Source organism: Gopherus flavomarginatus, chromosome 2, assembly GCF_025201925.1.
Source record: "Gopherus flavomarginatus isolate rGopFla2 chromosome 2, rGopFla2.mat.asm, whole genome shotgun sequence".
In the NCBI taxonomy this organism is placed as follows: domain Eukaryota; kingdom Metazoa; phylum Chordata; order Testudines; family Testudinidae; genus Gopherus; species Gopherus flavomarginatus.
In genome coordinates, this window is record NC_066618.1 from 73,913,011 (window position 1) to 73,926,715 (window position 13,705).

At 42.4% G+C, this 13,705-nt stretch overlaps 1 protein-coding gene across 3 annotated transcripts in view; it reads left to right on the top strand.

The window, feature by feature from the left end:
- The window catches only part of RARB (retinoic acid receptor beta), a 674,993-nt gene that overhangs the window by 659,652 nt on the left and 1,636 nt on the right, over window positions 1-13,705 (top strand). For all 3 annotated transcript variants that reach the window (XM_050938490.1, XM_050938491.1, XM_050938492.1), the window contains 2 exons: window positions 5,419-5,623; window positions 7,234-7,392. In XM_050938490.1, coding sequence (XP_050794447.1) covers window positions 5,419-5,623; window positions 7,234-7,392 — 364 coding nt within the window. The remainder of the gene's footprint in view (window positions 1-5,418; window positions 5,624-7,233; window positions 7,393-13,705) is intronic.

The following is a 13,705-nucleotide window of genomic DNA, read 5'->3' on the forward strand; positions in this document are numbered from 1 at the left end:
GGTGAATACCCACTTCTTCAGATGCATCTGAAGAAGTGGGTATTCACCCACGAAAGCTCATGCTCCAAAACTTCTGTTAGTCTATAAGGTGCCACAGGATTCTTTGCTTCTTAAACTCCAGTATACCCTGGCAGTTTGGCTATGAGTATAAACTTCATAAACTCGATCCAGTGTGGGCTGTGGAATTCTTTTGAACTCAGAAAAATTGTAGTGAATAATGCCAAGCTTTAGAGAAAAGTTAGAGGCATCTGTCCTCACTGAAAATGTCATTATTTAAGCCAAATCTGAAGCCAAGACTTGTAAAGATTAAAATGCTACTAAAAATTAAAATAATTCAGAAAACTTTGCTTCTTATTTTACAAGTCGCCATATCTGGATTTCTTCTCTGCTTATCCACCAATGAACAGAAAAATTCTCCCGTTGCAAGGGAACAAACATAAGAAATTCCACACAAATTGGTTTAATGCTGGCAAAGTTAGCAGAGAAAAGGTTTGTTGAGAAATTGGTCACAGCCTTAATAATAGAGAGATTACTGTCACTTCATAGTTCTATCTGTTGTTGTCTGTAGGTGAGAAGGAAAGTTCAATCTGTCTTCATTCCTTCGGTACAAGAAGTAAGAATTTCTCAACTCTAATCCCTAAAATTATCATTCTTATTTTGGGTGTTGTAAACCCATGCAGTGACACAAAGGTGGCATTCTTGTGTGCAAAATAATAGGTGCGAACTGACAATTATGTGGACATGCCACTGCTGGATTTTAGCGAGAGCACCTGCTGTGGCTTCTGTTTCTAGGAAGTCGAACTGTCTATCAAACCAGTTTAAAAAAGTGAAAATCTTTTTGAAAGAAAGTCAAGACTGCCTTTATAAATCTGTTTAAAAGACAGTGAGAGCTTTGTAAATTTAGCTTCCTGCATGTGTTCCTTTTCCTTTTGTTTAACATGGGGTTTTTTTGCTATTTGTTCTTCCCTCACGAGGAATCCAGATATTTTAAGATAAAAATATTCCTTAAAACAAAGGACGCTTTAATCATGCCTAAGAACTTTCTTTTATGGCTACAAGAGGCATTTAACTGCAGTGTGACAATTAAAACAGTTGGCTTCACTACAGAATCTAAACAATATTAAAGATGTTAGGGGAGTATGTTTCTAGACAGTGGTTCAGTTTAAAACAAAAATATCACTGTATCTGTCTCTATTCAATGTACTGACATTCCCCGTATGTTCTTGGATTAATCTAAGTTTAATATTTACTTGACAAGGAGTTTGCTTAAGAAAGGGCTTAGTAATGATTATGTAAGGCCATTATGTTTTTCTGTTCTGCATGATGGGAACAAGTGCTACACAGTTCAAAATGGCCTGTCGCATGGTTTAACCATAAGGTGGTATGGGAGGAGGCACTTGAAAGAAATCTGGGAACTAATTGCTCCAGTCAAGTTCAGGTGCACTGCAGAAGAGAGACATCCAAGCTTCTGCTGTGCCAGTGTTTTAATGCTCCTTCTCCGTCACATGGTCAACAGCACTGGTGACAGAGACATCTCCATGGCTGTGCCATTCTGGCAAAAATTGGATGCATAATGCTGTACTGGTGCAGCTCCCTGGCACCTATGATGGAAGCTGTAATATAGATAGTGTTCAGGTATTTTTAGCACCGTGTCATTTAACTCCACCCGTATGCATTATTGAGGAAGAATGGTGGTGGTGGGGTGAATGATACTAGAATAAAAGACTCTACATTTGGGCTGTGGCTTAACTTAGCAATTTATCTTGCAACTTCAAATTAAAAAAGAACTGAAATCTGAGAATTGCCGGTCAGAAAGTTGGAAATCTGACCGGCATTGGCTACTGTCATATTGGGACACAACTATTGTCGCTGTGGTTCTCATAGCAAATGAGTTATACCCCTAAATGTTTTATAGAAGGAAGCTCAATGTTCCCAAATAGCACCAGCAGAGGAGTACCCTAGATAACTTTGATAGTGTTTCTCCAGCTCTGAGTTCCATGATAGAAGGAGCAAAGCAAATCGCACTCTTCAAAACGAACAGCATGTTTTGCTAAGCGATAGATGTCTTTGTTTTCTCTACAGTCCATTGGGCTAAGCTGTATCGAAATTCTTGCTCCTTCAGCAGTTCGTTTCATCTCTTCTTTTATTATACATTTTTTTAATGATTTAAGAAAACAAATCATTGACAAAAAAGCTGCAGGAAACCATTGGGTCCCTAAAGTGCAAAACATGGTATTATAAGTTCATGGGGAGTGAAAGTGGAAAAGATGCTTTGCCCACCTTTACTTATTGACAATATAAGTGTGTAGTTTAACATCTGCTAATAATCCTGAAATATATGTTGAGCTACTACCCATTCTTCTGTAAAGATTCAGAACATCTGACCTACCAACACTGTCTAAAAGAAGAACATTTACCCTGGAGGGAGTTTGTGGGCAGCAAAGTTTTAGAAGTGCCATGAATTAATCAGAATTGTTCATGTTGCTACCAGTTATATTTGCCTTTATGCCTCTTTTGATCATTGATTTAAAAGGAATTTTGAGAGCATATTCTAATTCAAAGAAAAATCTATTTAATTCTGACACACACATCCCCTCAGCCCAAATTCTTAATACTTTGATGTATGCCCCGACTATGGGCTAAGACAGAAAATAGGGTATACAGAAATATACCATATTAGGGCTTTTACAGGAGGTTTAAAGGGAGAGAAAAGCTTCCCTGTAGGTCTCTAAAATGCCCTTCCCTCTGATTTTCCTCCCCACTCATTTGGAACATTGTTGCCAGGCGAAGATGAAAGAACCAACTGCAGATTGGTCAGCAGCCAAGTATTTGAGGGCTTCTGAGTAAGAGCTTCGGTAGCTATAGAAATAATTAAAATTTGCTCTGTGCTAGGTTGTATTTGTGTAAATCTTTTTTTTGTTGAGTCTCTTAAACAAAGTAAGCTGGCTGTACAGGAAATAGATGCAGTCAAGCCCTGATAAAGTAGCATTGTGAAGGCAAAGAATATGAATGTGAGCTGAGCCAGCTAATCAATTATATTTTTGTGTGTTCTTTAAAACTTGAAATTTTATAAACTGTTTTTCACTATATGTAACCTGAATGTATATGATTGGCTGCGTCAGTTTTACTTAGATCCTTGTACCTATGTCTTTATTAACTCAATAACTGTATAAATCAATCCATGCCCATCCAGAAAATGTTTACATATAATGATTTTGTCTTGATTAGCATAAGAGTTCTTTCTGTCTCTTAAGAAATGCCTGACATCAACATACTGAATGTATCACTCTGGTACCATAGATCTACCCCTGGCAGCACTTACTAATCGAATGCAGAGCATTCTAAATGTTTTATCTGTACATTTTTTCCCCCTATGTCGAGTCCTCCCCATCCTACAATGGAATGTTCTACTTTGCTGAGGGTCAGTCAGGACTGGCCTTACGCATGCGAGTAAACCTACTGTAATCTGTGCTGCCTTAACAAGTAAAAGAATACAAGATGCTATCAACGGCAGGAAAAGGAACCTCTTCCCCAGCCAATAGGGTTCCCAGTGTTTTGATTGCTGAACAGGACAAAGCAAAGGAGCTTCAGGTCCTTGAGGAAGTCTGGGTTCTGATTGGCTGGTGAGCAGGTTGAAACTTTGAACATGCCGAAAATAATATAACAGAAGAAGAAAAAGTTGGGCCAGCTCTGCAGACAGTCTGTCACAAGCTCAGAAGTGAGTTCCTGGGCTGGCAAAGGAAAGGAGCACTTGCAGAGGTGTTAAACTCGCCACCGGGGGATAAAGAACTTTTAGAGATCCTTCTACCAGCTCGAGGGAGTGGGCGCTGGTGTGCCTTCAAAACCAGGAAGGGTCACCAGGACAGAAGGTCTTTGAGGGCTACGGATGTGAAGGGGAAAACCTGGGATAACTTTCGTCTCTGGGGGGCTGTCTTCTTACACACCAAGAGAAAAATGAAATAGCAATAAGTTCAGATCCTTCCCCCATTAATGTCAGAGGCAAAAATCCTACTGATTTGAAATGGAGGCACGAGCAAGCTCAGCATTTGCGTCTGTAGCAAAGCTTTATGAGAACAGAGATATTTAGATGAACAAAAGATGAAAATCACATTATTGATGGGGCAAGTAATCAAAATACAGTCGCTGTAACAGCATATGATTTTTCACTGAAGTGACTGCCCAAAATGAATTTTCTCAAATGGGAGCCTCACACCCAGCTGCCTGCTGTCAGGAAACAGTAGTGAAATGCAATATTTGTTACAGGTGAAAAACGCTTTTACGCTTCAACAGAACTATCTCCTCTGTGCTGCCTGCTCACTTACTAGCTACCAGCCCTAACCGTCTCCCAGGAAGTGCAGCACCAGTGTGATAGTGGAACAACACTTCAGAATGTATTGGGTACTAATTGAAAGTGTATTGTTCTGTGGTGATCTATTCATTTGAAAAATCACAACTGTGAATTTGTCTTTGCTTCTTTACCTGTCCTACCACTCCCAGTTAGGCCTCTTCCTACTAGATCTGCTGAGTCCTACCGAGCTGACTGTGTACAGATGGTAGCACAGTTTCCTTTGCTATCAAGTGTCCCTCTGGTCCCTGCAGTTCCACTCAGTTCTGTTACTTCTCCGATGCAGATGCAGGGGGGACAGGCTCAGGAAAGTTTTTGTCTTTCCTTATTCATAATATTTTTGAGACTTTACTTGGAATTGGAGCAGTTATATAGAACCTGGAGCACCACCAGCTTTTTTGGTGCCCTAGGTGGTGGAAGGTCCTGCCCCCAAAATGGCGCCTCCGACAGAGGCGGCAGAAGGTCCCGCCCCTGAAATACCACTGATGACCGGGATGGCCGAAGATGCGGTTGCTACCCCCCAAATGTTAGCGCCCTAGGATGCCTAATGGGTTGCGCCGGCCCTGTATAGAACAGATCCAAAAGAATCATTAAAATGTGTATAAGCCCAAACACAAGGCTGGTGTGCTGTTACTGATCGGACCAAGGACTATCTGTTAGGAGCCAGAGTTGCAAGGAAACAGCACTGTACATTTAGGCTGATAGTGGGTACTAAAGGTTTGTTGTGTGTGTATCTGGATAATGTGCATTACTTACACAAACCTTAGAAGTAGAAGACTTGTGATCATTTTGGCTAAATAGGAATTCATGGGAGCAGTTGACTGGCCTAGAAAATTGCCAACTTTTTAAACATTTAGCAGAGTGAAAAGTGGGCATTTTCATTTTGTCTCCATGCGCTTTGTAATAATGAATTTTGGCAACAATAGCACAAATCTTAACTTTATGTAATAAATATTGTGGGGTATATGGGGCCTCATGAGTTTGCTGTGTCACAAAAGCTGTCTGGATTCTTCATGACAAGTCTTTTCCAGGATGAACACATCGGATGTCATTCTTTTTCCCTCCTCCCACAGATCCTTAGAATTTGCACAAGATACACACCAGAGCAAGACACGATGACATTTTCAGATGGCCTTACCCTAAACCGAACTCAGATGCACAATGCTGGATTTGGTCCGCTAACTGACCTTGTGTTCACATTTGCCAACCAACTCCTGCCTTTGGAAATGGATGACACAGAAACAGGCCTACTTAGTGCCATCTGCTTAATTTGTGGAGGTATTGTACAGTGTGAACTTGGATACTTTAAAACCAAGTCCATTAGGATCTTTCCTTTCTTAATAATTGACATTGCTAAAATATCTAATAATTATATATGTAGATAATAGATATTTATTATATATATAATAATATATCTGTGTAATATATTAATTTCTATATGCAAGTTACATTCAGGGCTTTTCATTTGGCCAAAGTTTGTAGTCCTTATACAAGTAAAATTGCCATTGAAATCAGTCAGCTAGATCACTGGGAGTTTTGCCTGAGAGAGGACTTCAGGATTTATCCCATGGGTTTTTTTTTATTATTTATTGTAAACTATGTATGGTATTATGTGCACACAAAATAAACTAACCATTTCTTTTGTACAAGAGGGATTTTTATTTTTTTATCCAATTGCTGTCTGTAAATATGTGTACACGTACACGTGTGTGTGTCTGTGTGTGTGTATATATACACATATAGACAGAGATCCTGGGCTCAATCCTCCTTTACAAAATTGTAATTATGAACAAGATTTTACACAAACAAGTACACTAGTGGTGCTGACTTGATTTCTTGGTTTTGACTATGACATATGTAAACAGACACTCTCAGGTTAAAATCTAGTCAGTTTCAAAAAGTAGTTTCAGCTGCAACTGAGTGTCTGTGTCAAATTTTACTACTCATTTTTAAATAATGCTTTTCTTTCACCTTTTACTGTGCAAAACTCTGACACAAGCAGGAGAAACTGGCTTAAATTCAAAGTATACACTTAAGTGCTGTAAAGTGTGCAGAGCAAACAAAGTTGTTTTTTTCCTCTAATTTCTTTCAGCTATAATACTCTTAAGTGTTACTCACAGCAATAGCTAGCAAAAAAAATTTGAGACGGAAGTGTGATTGTTAAACTAGTGGTACATCTTTAATATAACTTCAGCTTAACTTTTATTTAAATATTTTTCTAAGCATAACCCATCAGAATAACTGGTTTTCTTAATGTGAGACAACATCATTAGTGTGAGTAGCAAATCAGAATCCTTAATATTTGGAGTCAGGTTTCAGAGTGGTAGCCATATTAGTCTATATCAGCAAAAGAAGGAGGAGTACTTCTGGCACCTTAGAGACTAAGAAATTTGGAGTGACATTTGCTGTAGTTCAGGCTAGTGCTGCCATCTGCTGATATGCAAAGGTAATTGACTTGCTCTTGGATCTTGTGATCAAATAATCTAATATGGCCTTTTAACTTAGTTGAGTCACATTAAGTCTTATTATAAAAATAAACAGATACAAAATTAATTTTGAAATGTTACATTTAGCAGCATGCTCATTCCCTGTAGAGGGAGAGACAAGAAGCAGGGTAGTAAGGGTTTTGCATTGCTCATATTGTAATATGCTCCAAATAACTGAGGAACAGCATGGGTAAGATATGATGAGACTCGCAGCTTGTTCTCTTTAGGCAGAAGGATGATGATTGAAAGAAGAGACACAGAGGGGTGACCGTGAAAGAGGAATGAACTAAAGATAGAGAGTGCTACAGAGTTTCAGTCAAGACCACGGAGGATCCTCTTGTTATTTGAAGGTTGTGAAAAACGTTAGATTTATACCAATGGCAGAATTTTTATTCTCTCCAGACCGCCAGGACCTTGAAGAACCAGCAAAAGTGGATAAGCTACAGGAGCCATTGCTGGAAGCACTGAAAATTTATATCAGAAAGAGACGACCCAACAAGCCTCACATGTTTCCAAAGATCTTAATGAAAATCACAGATCTTCGCAGTATCAGTGCAAAAGGTATGGTATCCCCTGGCATCATTGCCATCACAGTGTCAGGAGACAGCTGGCATGTAGAATTGGATTTACGCATTTTTCAAAGAACAAAACTCTCCCTCTTTTATTTTTCTTTGTTGGGAAATATTTCATTCTTTTTATCTATATGTGTACAGCAACTCCCTGTACATATGCACTGTGCTTTAATATTACCATGCAATTTATACTGGAAATTAGATTTGAGGTAAAGATGGGTTAGGAATGAAATTATGCATCACCAGGAACTGTCTACCAGTTATTTTAACATCAGAGTCAACCTCTGAACTGGCCTTTGTTAATCTTTTGTATGCAACTTGTGGTTGATATGTTCTGTTCAACCATCTAACTGGTGCATCAAGGGTGACCAGGTGTTGCAGTCCACCCTCCAGTCTTCTAATTGTGCACTTTCTCCATTACGTCTGACCACCTGTATTGCTGCCCTGTAGTTGAACTCTGAAGACTGGGCTAAGCCAAATTTCTGCATTGTGGTGACCACTCTGCGACACTCTAGTCCAGGCTCTGCGTCCAAGGTTGCAAACAGGGGAATGCAAGTTAAGAGCTTCTGAAATTCATCAGCATGTCTTGTCCAGAGTTGCTGCCACACTGTGAGGATGTAGCTGTTGGCCCGGATATGCCATTGTTCATCTGAAATTGGCACTAGGCCGGCAGCACTGGACATGAGTGTATGAACAGCTGCTGAAAAAGGATGTGTGATGAACTAGGAATGTTCTTAATGTTTTCTATGAATACTGTGTTGGTGCCTCAGTGTCCCCTAAGCAGTTCTTAAGTATCTGGCAGAGCAAAGGGCCAGTGCACCTAAATGCCTGGCATTCTGTCTCCTAGCAAGTGATGGCCTGGGCCCCTCCCCTGCAAAGGTGCCAGCTGAAGGTGTTGGAGACAAAGAGATCAGGTGACCTCCTGGCCTGGGAAAGGAGCTGAGCAGAGAGGAGGGGCTGGAGGGGGTTGTGAGTCTGGAGCTGCCTGGGGACGAGGAGTGAAGTGCAGACCTGGGGGTCTGGCTCACTGACCCCCAGAATGGACCCGGCCGAGGGGTCTGGTTCACTGTATCTACAAGCTCTGTTTTAGACCCTGTTCCTGTCATCGAATAAACCTCTGTTTTACTGGCTGGCTAAGAGTCACGTCTGTCTGCAAAGTGGAGGTGCAGGACCCTGTGGCTTCCCCAGGACCCCGCCTGGTGGGCTCGCTGTGGGAAGCGCACGGAGGGGCAGAGGATGCTGAATGCTCCAAGGAGAGACCCAGGAGGTGAAGACGTGTGAGCTTCTTGCCCTGAACAAGTCTGCTCCAAGGGAGAGGAGGCTCCCCAAAGTCCTGACGGGCTTTGTGGGGAGCTGTTCCAGAGCATTGCCTGGTGACTCCGTGACAGGATGTCACAAAGTCAGTCTGCAGGTGTAGGTTTTTCTTCTGGAGCTCGGCAGATCTTCTTATAAAAAAGTGTGCAATGCTTGTTTATGCCTATTAGGACCATTTTCCGCCTTTTGTACAGCAGGTTGTTTTCTTCCAACATCGCCCTCCATGCAGTTTTAATGGTAAAATTACATCTCATCGAAGTTTTGAGGGATCTCTATAAGCCAACACACAAACATAAGTTAAATGTTAATGTGTGGCTAAGGCACTAATGGTGCAGATAGCAAGATCAAGTAATTCGCCTAACACCTATCAAAGATGCCTGCAAGAATGCAAGGAAGTTGGCACCATTCTGGTGGATCTGTCAGCTGGCATGTGCTTCAATGAGGACTGACCGCCAAGTTGTTGCAGGCTATTTCCTGTTACCCATGGTGCAGCTTATCATGGAAATAACAAATTGGAGGTTCGTCTTTCAATCTGGAGACAAAAGCTAGCCAGCTTAGGCGTCTCTGTAATAGACTCCCACAAGGATTCATTCGAGCGCCTCTCCTTTTCAGCTTATACACTTAGCCTTGGTTGTTGGTCGGTCATGATAACTATGTATATGTGAATGACATCAGTCTCACTCGTGTGGGAAGCAATCCACATGATATCGAAGGGTCACTCAGCCAGGACACGAATGCTCTGGCCATTTACCTTCATCAGTGGAGACTTACATTAGGTGAGTCTAAGATGGTGGCCACAACCTTCCATCCGAACAATCAACAAACCGATCAGTCCCTTACAGTCTATGTTGAGGATTGTCTGCTCCCTTTCCATCCAGCTGTCACTTATTTAGGAGTCAAACTGGACCGCAATCTAATGTACTGGTCCTATCTACAATGCTTAAAGAAAAAGATCACCTCCAGCACTTGCTCCAGAAGCTAGCAGGAACCACCTGGGAGCAGAGACAAATGTTTTATGAACCTCACTCCTGGTGCTAGTATTTGGTCCAGTGGAATATTGTGCAGCAGCTTTGGGGCAGAAGTTCAGAGCTGAACACAGTCACCTTTGTTTCTAGTTGGATGCAGCCTAATTGAATTAGTACATCACAAGTTGCTTTCAAATAGATTTTTGGTGCTGTCTGAAAAACAGATTTTCTAACAAATGCAAAACTCCCCTAAGCACAGATCTGATAGACCAGCTTCCTGGATCCAACCACTCCTGAACTTTAGAAACTTAGCCCATCTAATTCAAACTATGCTGTTTTTCACATACCTGAACTTCTTATTGAAAGTGTCTGAGAAACTGTACATTTTAGTGGGTCTGCCAGACTGAATAAATACATATCATGGACACACAATAAATTCTCTATTTACTAGTAATTATTGGTAGTTGAATTCTTCCAGTAGGGAGGATCTCTACATGTACACAAGTAAGGGCTGGCTCCTATGCCATTTGGTGCACTTCAGCTCCAAGAGGGAATGGTCTCTAGCAGCTAGCTCTGAAAAGGAGTATGAACAACTTGCAGCATGTCTCCCCAACACTACTCTTCCTACACAGCCTGAGCCACCCTGCACTGAGATAGCTCTAGTCCTAAGCACAGAGACTGCACTGCTTTGGCATCCACTCTGCCAACTCTGATAAATATGTGATTGCATCCAATGTCAGGCTCTGATTCTGGGGACCCGATACCCATTTCCTCAGCTTTACATATGTGTAAGTGCATTGCCTTCAGTGGAGTTACATCTGACTTAAACCAGTGTGAGAGCAGAGGCAGGCCATAAATCTCCAGTTGAACAATTAGTGCACTGACCCATTGCATCACCTTTTCTCCTGTTTTTAATGGTCAGTATTCTACTTTCTTTAAAGTTTCCGGCCTCTCTCTCGTCCCCTGCAGATATCAAAAGCAATGTTAGGTTTCCTTCAGTTGCTAGATTTGTCATGAGATTTCTGTATGTAAACTAATGGAATCTGTTATACTGATTATTTTTTTAAAAACTAACTGCATTTGTATTTGACAGCATGCCTCAAAACTTTTCCCAGTCAAGAAATCAGCATCTTAGTATAGTTGCTTTCAATTAAAATCTAAGTTGTCATAGCTTTAAGACAACATGGATCTAGGTTAAGAGGTTAGAATTCAGTTCATATGGTGAAGTGAGATTTATATGCTGAAGTGAGAAGTTAGCCTTCTGGCTTGATGTAAATTAAAAGATCATTCTAGAGGGAAGTTCCAGAACTGGAGTAGAAAGCAAAAGTGGTCCTCAAAGACCTACATATCAGACATAGTTTAATAAAGCGCATAATTTGTTTATGAGGGTGAAGTTCAGAAAGTTAATTCTCTCTCATCTGGCTAAATTTACAAAGTCAACTTGTAGCAATATAAGGCTATAAAAATGTTTAGAAAAGGTCACCCAGTCTACCATATGTGCTTCTGGGAAATTTTCGTCTTATTTCCACTTTGCTGTTTTCTACCATAGTAATTCTTATCTGTGGAAATTGCATCCAGGCATCTATATCCAAAATTCAGATTTTCAAATCACCTGCTTGGTTCCCCCCTAAGTCTGTTGGTGCCTCACTTTCCACTGGTAAAGTCCCCTTAGGGCCTAAATTTCTGCCACTAGGCATGCACACAGCTGCCTCAGTCCTAACATGACTGAGCAGCTTGATGGTTAAGCCCCAGTAGGGTTCAAAAAATACCATATAGACTCGATCATAAGCTGGTTCATTTATAAGGCGACCCCCCCCCCAAGATGGATAAGTAAAAATGGAAAATTTTTATAACCCGTTCATAAAATTCAAAGGTCAGCAAACTTTGGCTCCTGGTCTGTCAGGAGAAGCTGCTGGTGGTTTGTTTACCTCGAGCGTCCACAGGCATGGAGGTAAACCTCAGTAAACAAAGTGTCCCGGAGCGCCAGCTGCTTACCCTGACGGGCCAGGACAGCAACTGGTGGGAAATTTTTTGGGGGGGTGGGGAGAGAAGCTGAGGGTCAGGGGAGTAACCCATGACTACCTCCCCCATATGACCCCCACCCCTAGCCTGGGACCCCCACACTCTCCCCATCCCATCCCTTCCCATCTTATCTGGGGAGGGCATCTCTGGCCTGGCTGGAGCTGTTCCGGCAGGCCAGACCAGGCGGCGTGGCCACAGCATGTTCCAGTGGGCTGGGCCGGGTTGCACAGCCGCAGCGTGCTCCAGGGCCTGGGCCGTGCGGCCACAGCCTGCTCTGGGGGGGTGGGGCTGAGTGGCATGGCTGCAGCCTGCCAGCCCCAGAGCTGCAGCTGCTTTGGAGGCTGGGGAGAGAGCAGCATGGCCAGAAGTGGAGAGACTCTGGCCCTGCCTCTTCCCTTCTGTCTCTGCTGCCTCTCCATGCTCCCTCTGTTTGTGGGGGGTGGCTGTGTCCCACCTCTTCCTCTCTACACCCATTCATAATCTGACCCCCGTCTCTGGTGCTTCCTTTTGTTACTAAAAAAAAAATCGGGTAAGGAACGAGTTGATACAGTGGGTATTCCTCCCATCTTGCCCGCTGGTAGGCATACTCTGAGGCTAATTTGGTACGTCTATCGGACCGAGTCCTACATAAAATATCCACCATTTATCTGTGATAGAGCAATACTGGTGTTCAAATTCCCAGTCCGCCTGTTCCTGTGTAGCCGGAACTTGGGTCTCCCATGACCGAGTGTCCTAACCTCTCTCTTTGTGGCCCAGTGAATATTTAATTATTTACAAAAAAGTGGAACGTTTTCAACAGGAGACACAGAGAGATCCAACTCAGCCAGTGCTGCCTGCTCAGTTTTTTTAAAAAAGTACTGACCTGACTTAGGCATCTAACGAGAGGGAGGTGCCTCCCTTTGGACCACTCAGGAGTCATGGCTGAGAACCCTTCCCTGGAGTTAGGTGCCTAACTCCCTTTGAGGGGCAGGTCTTAGGGCACCCTCCCGCCCCCCACTTTTTCCTATGAGTTAGCTTATGCAGCTCCCTGCTTAGAGTGCTGCTGCTTCTTAGCTGAACAGTTGGCCATAGTGATTGTTGGTCATTTGGTCTCTTCCTGTACGACCACAAGGGCTTGAAAGCCCGAGAGACCAACATTGGAACAGACTTGGTGAACCCATGTAATAGCGGGTCTGCCTCCATCCTTTGGTTGCTGGAATTTTATCCTGGATGTTAACAAACCATCCAGAGAATGGCGTTTGCAGGTGATATGTCTGAAAAGTGTAATACGCTGTCTGTGGACAATGGCCCCAGTAGTTGGTAGATTGGAGCAACTATAAACATCTGCGTTACAAATTAAGTCGTTCCACTTGATACCCAATGTACAACTGTGGCATATTGTGTGGAACGTGTCGAGCTTTGCCCAGTCTGAGTGGCATAGTGTCCATGTTTTGCAATCGCACAACAGTAGAGAGAGGATATAGCTCGAATAGATTCTGAACTTGGTTGTCGTGCTGAGATTACATTGCTTCCATATTCGTAAACAATCCATGGCAGACGCTGTGATGCCAATCCAATAGAGAATCTCCATGTGAGAGCTGGAGTATGCTGGCTTTTATAAAACCCATTCTTAAGCACCTAACTCTCCCCTTCCATTGTAGAGGGCACCTGGATGCCTAACTTGGGGATGTGAATTTGACTTGATGACAAGGCTCCAAAAGGCTAGGTGCTGCAATGCTCAGTCTGAGTTCCCCTTATGAATCCCACCTTCTGTATATACCTATGAGCAACAGAAATGTATTACTATGGTAACTGAAAAGGGGGAAGGGCTTTTCAAAGAAGCATAATTCCCTTAGGTGCCTACAAAATCTCCACCATGCTAGCTATTTAAACCGTGTACTGTTATCAAAGTTGCTTGAATTCAGGGTAGTTCTAAGATTTATTTGGGGGTTATACAAGCAGTGAGGGAAATTAAATCTATTGTTCTTTTAAGCTGCAGGCACAGAGAACTTTCCACATAGG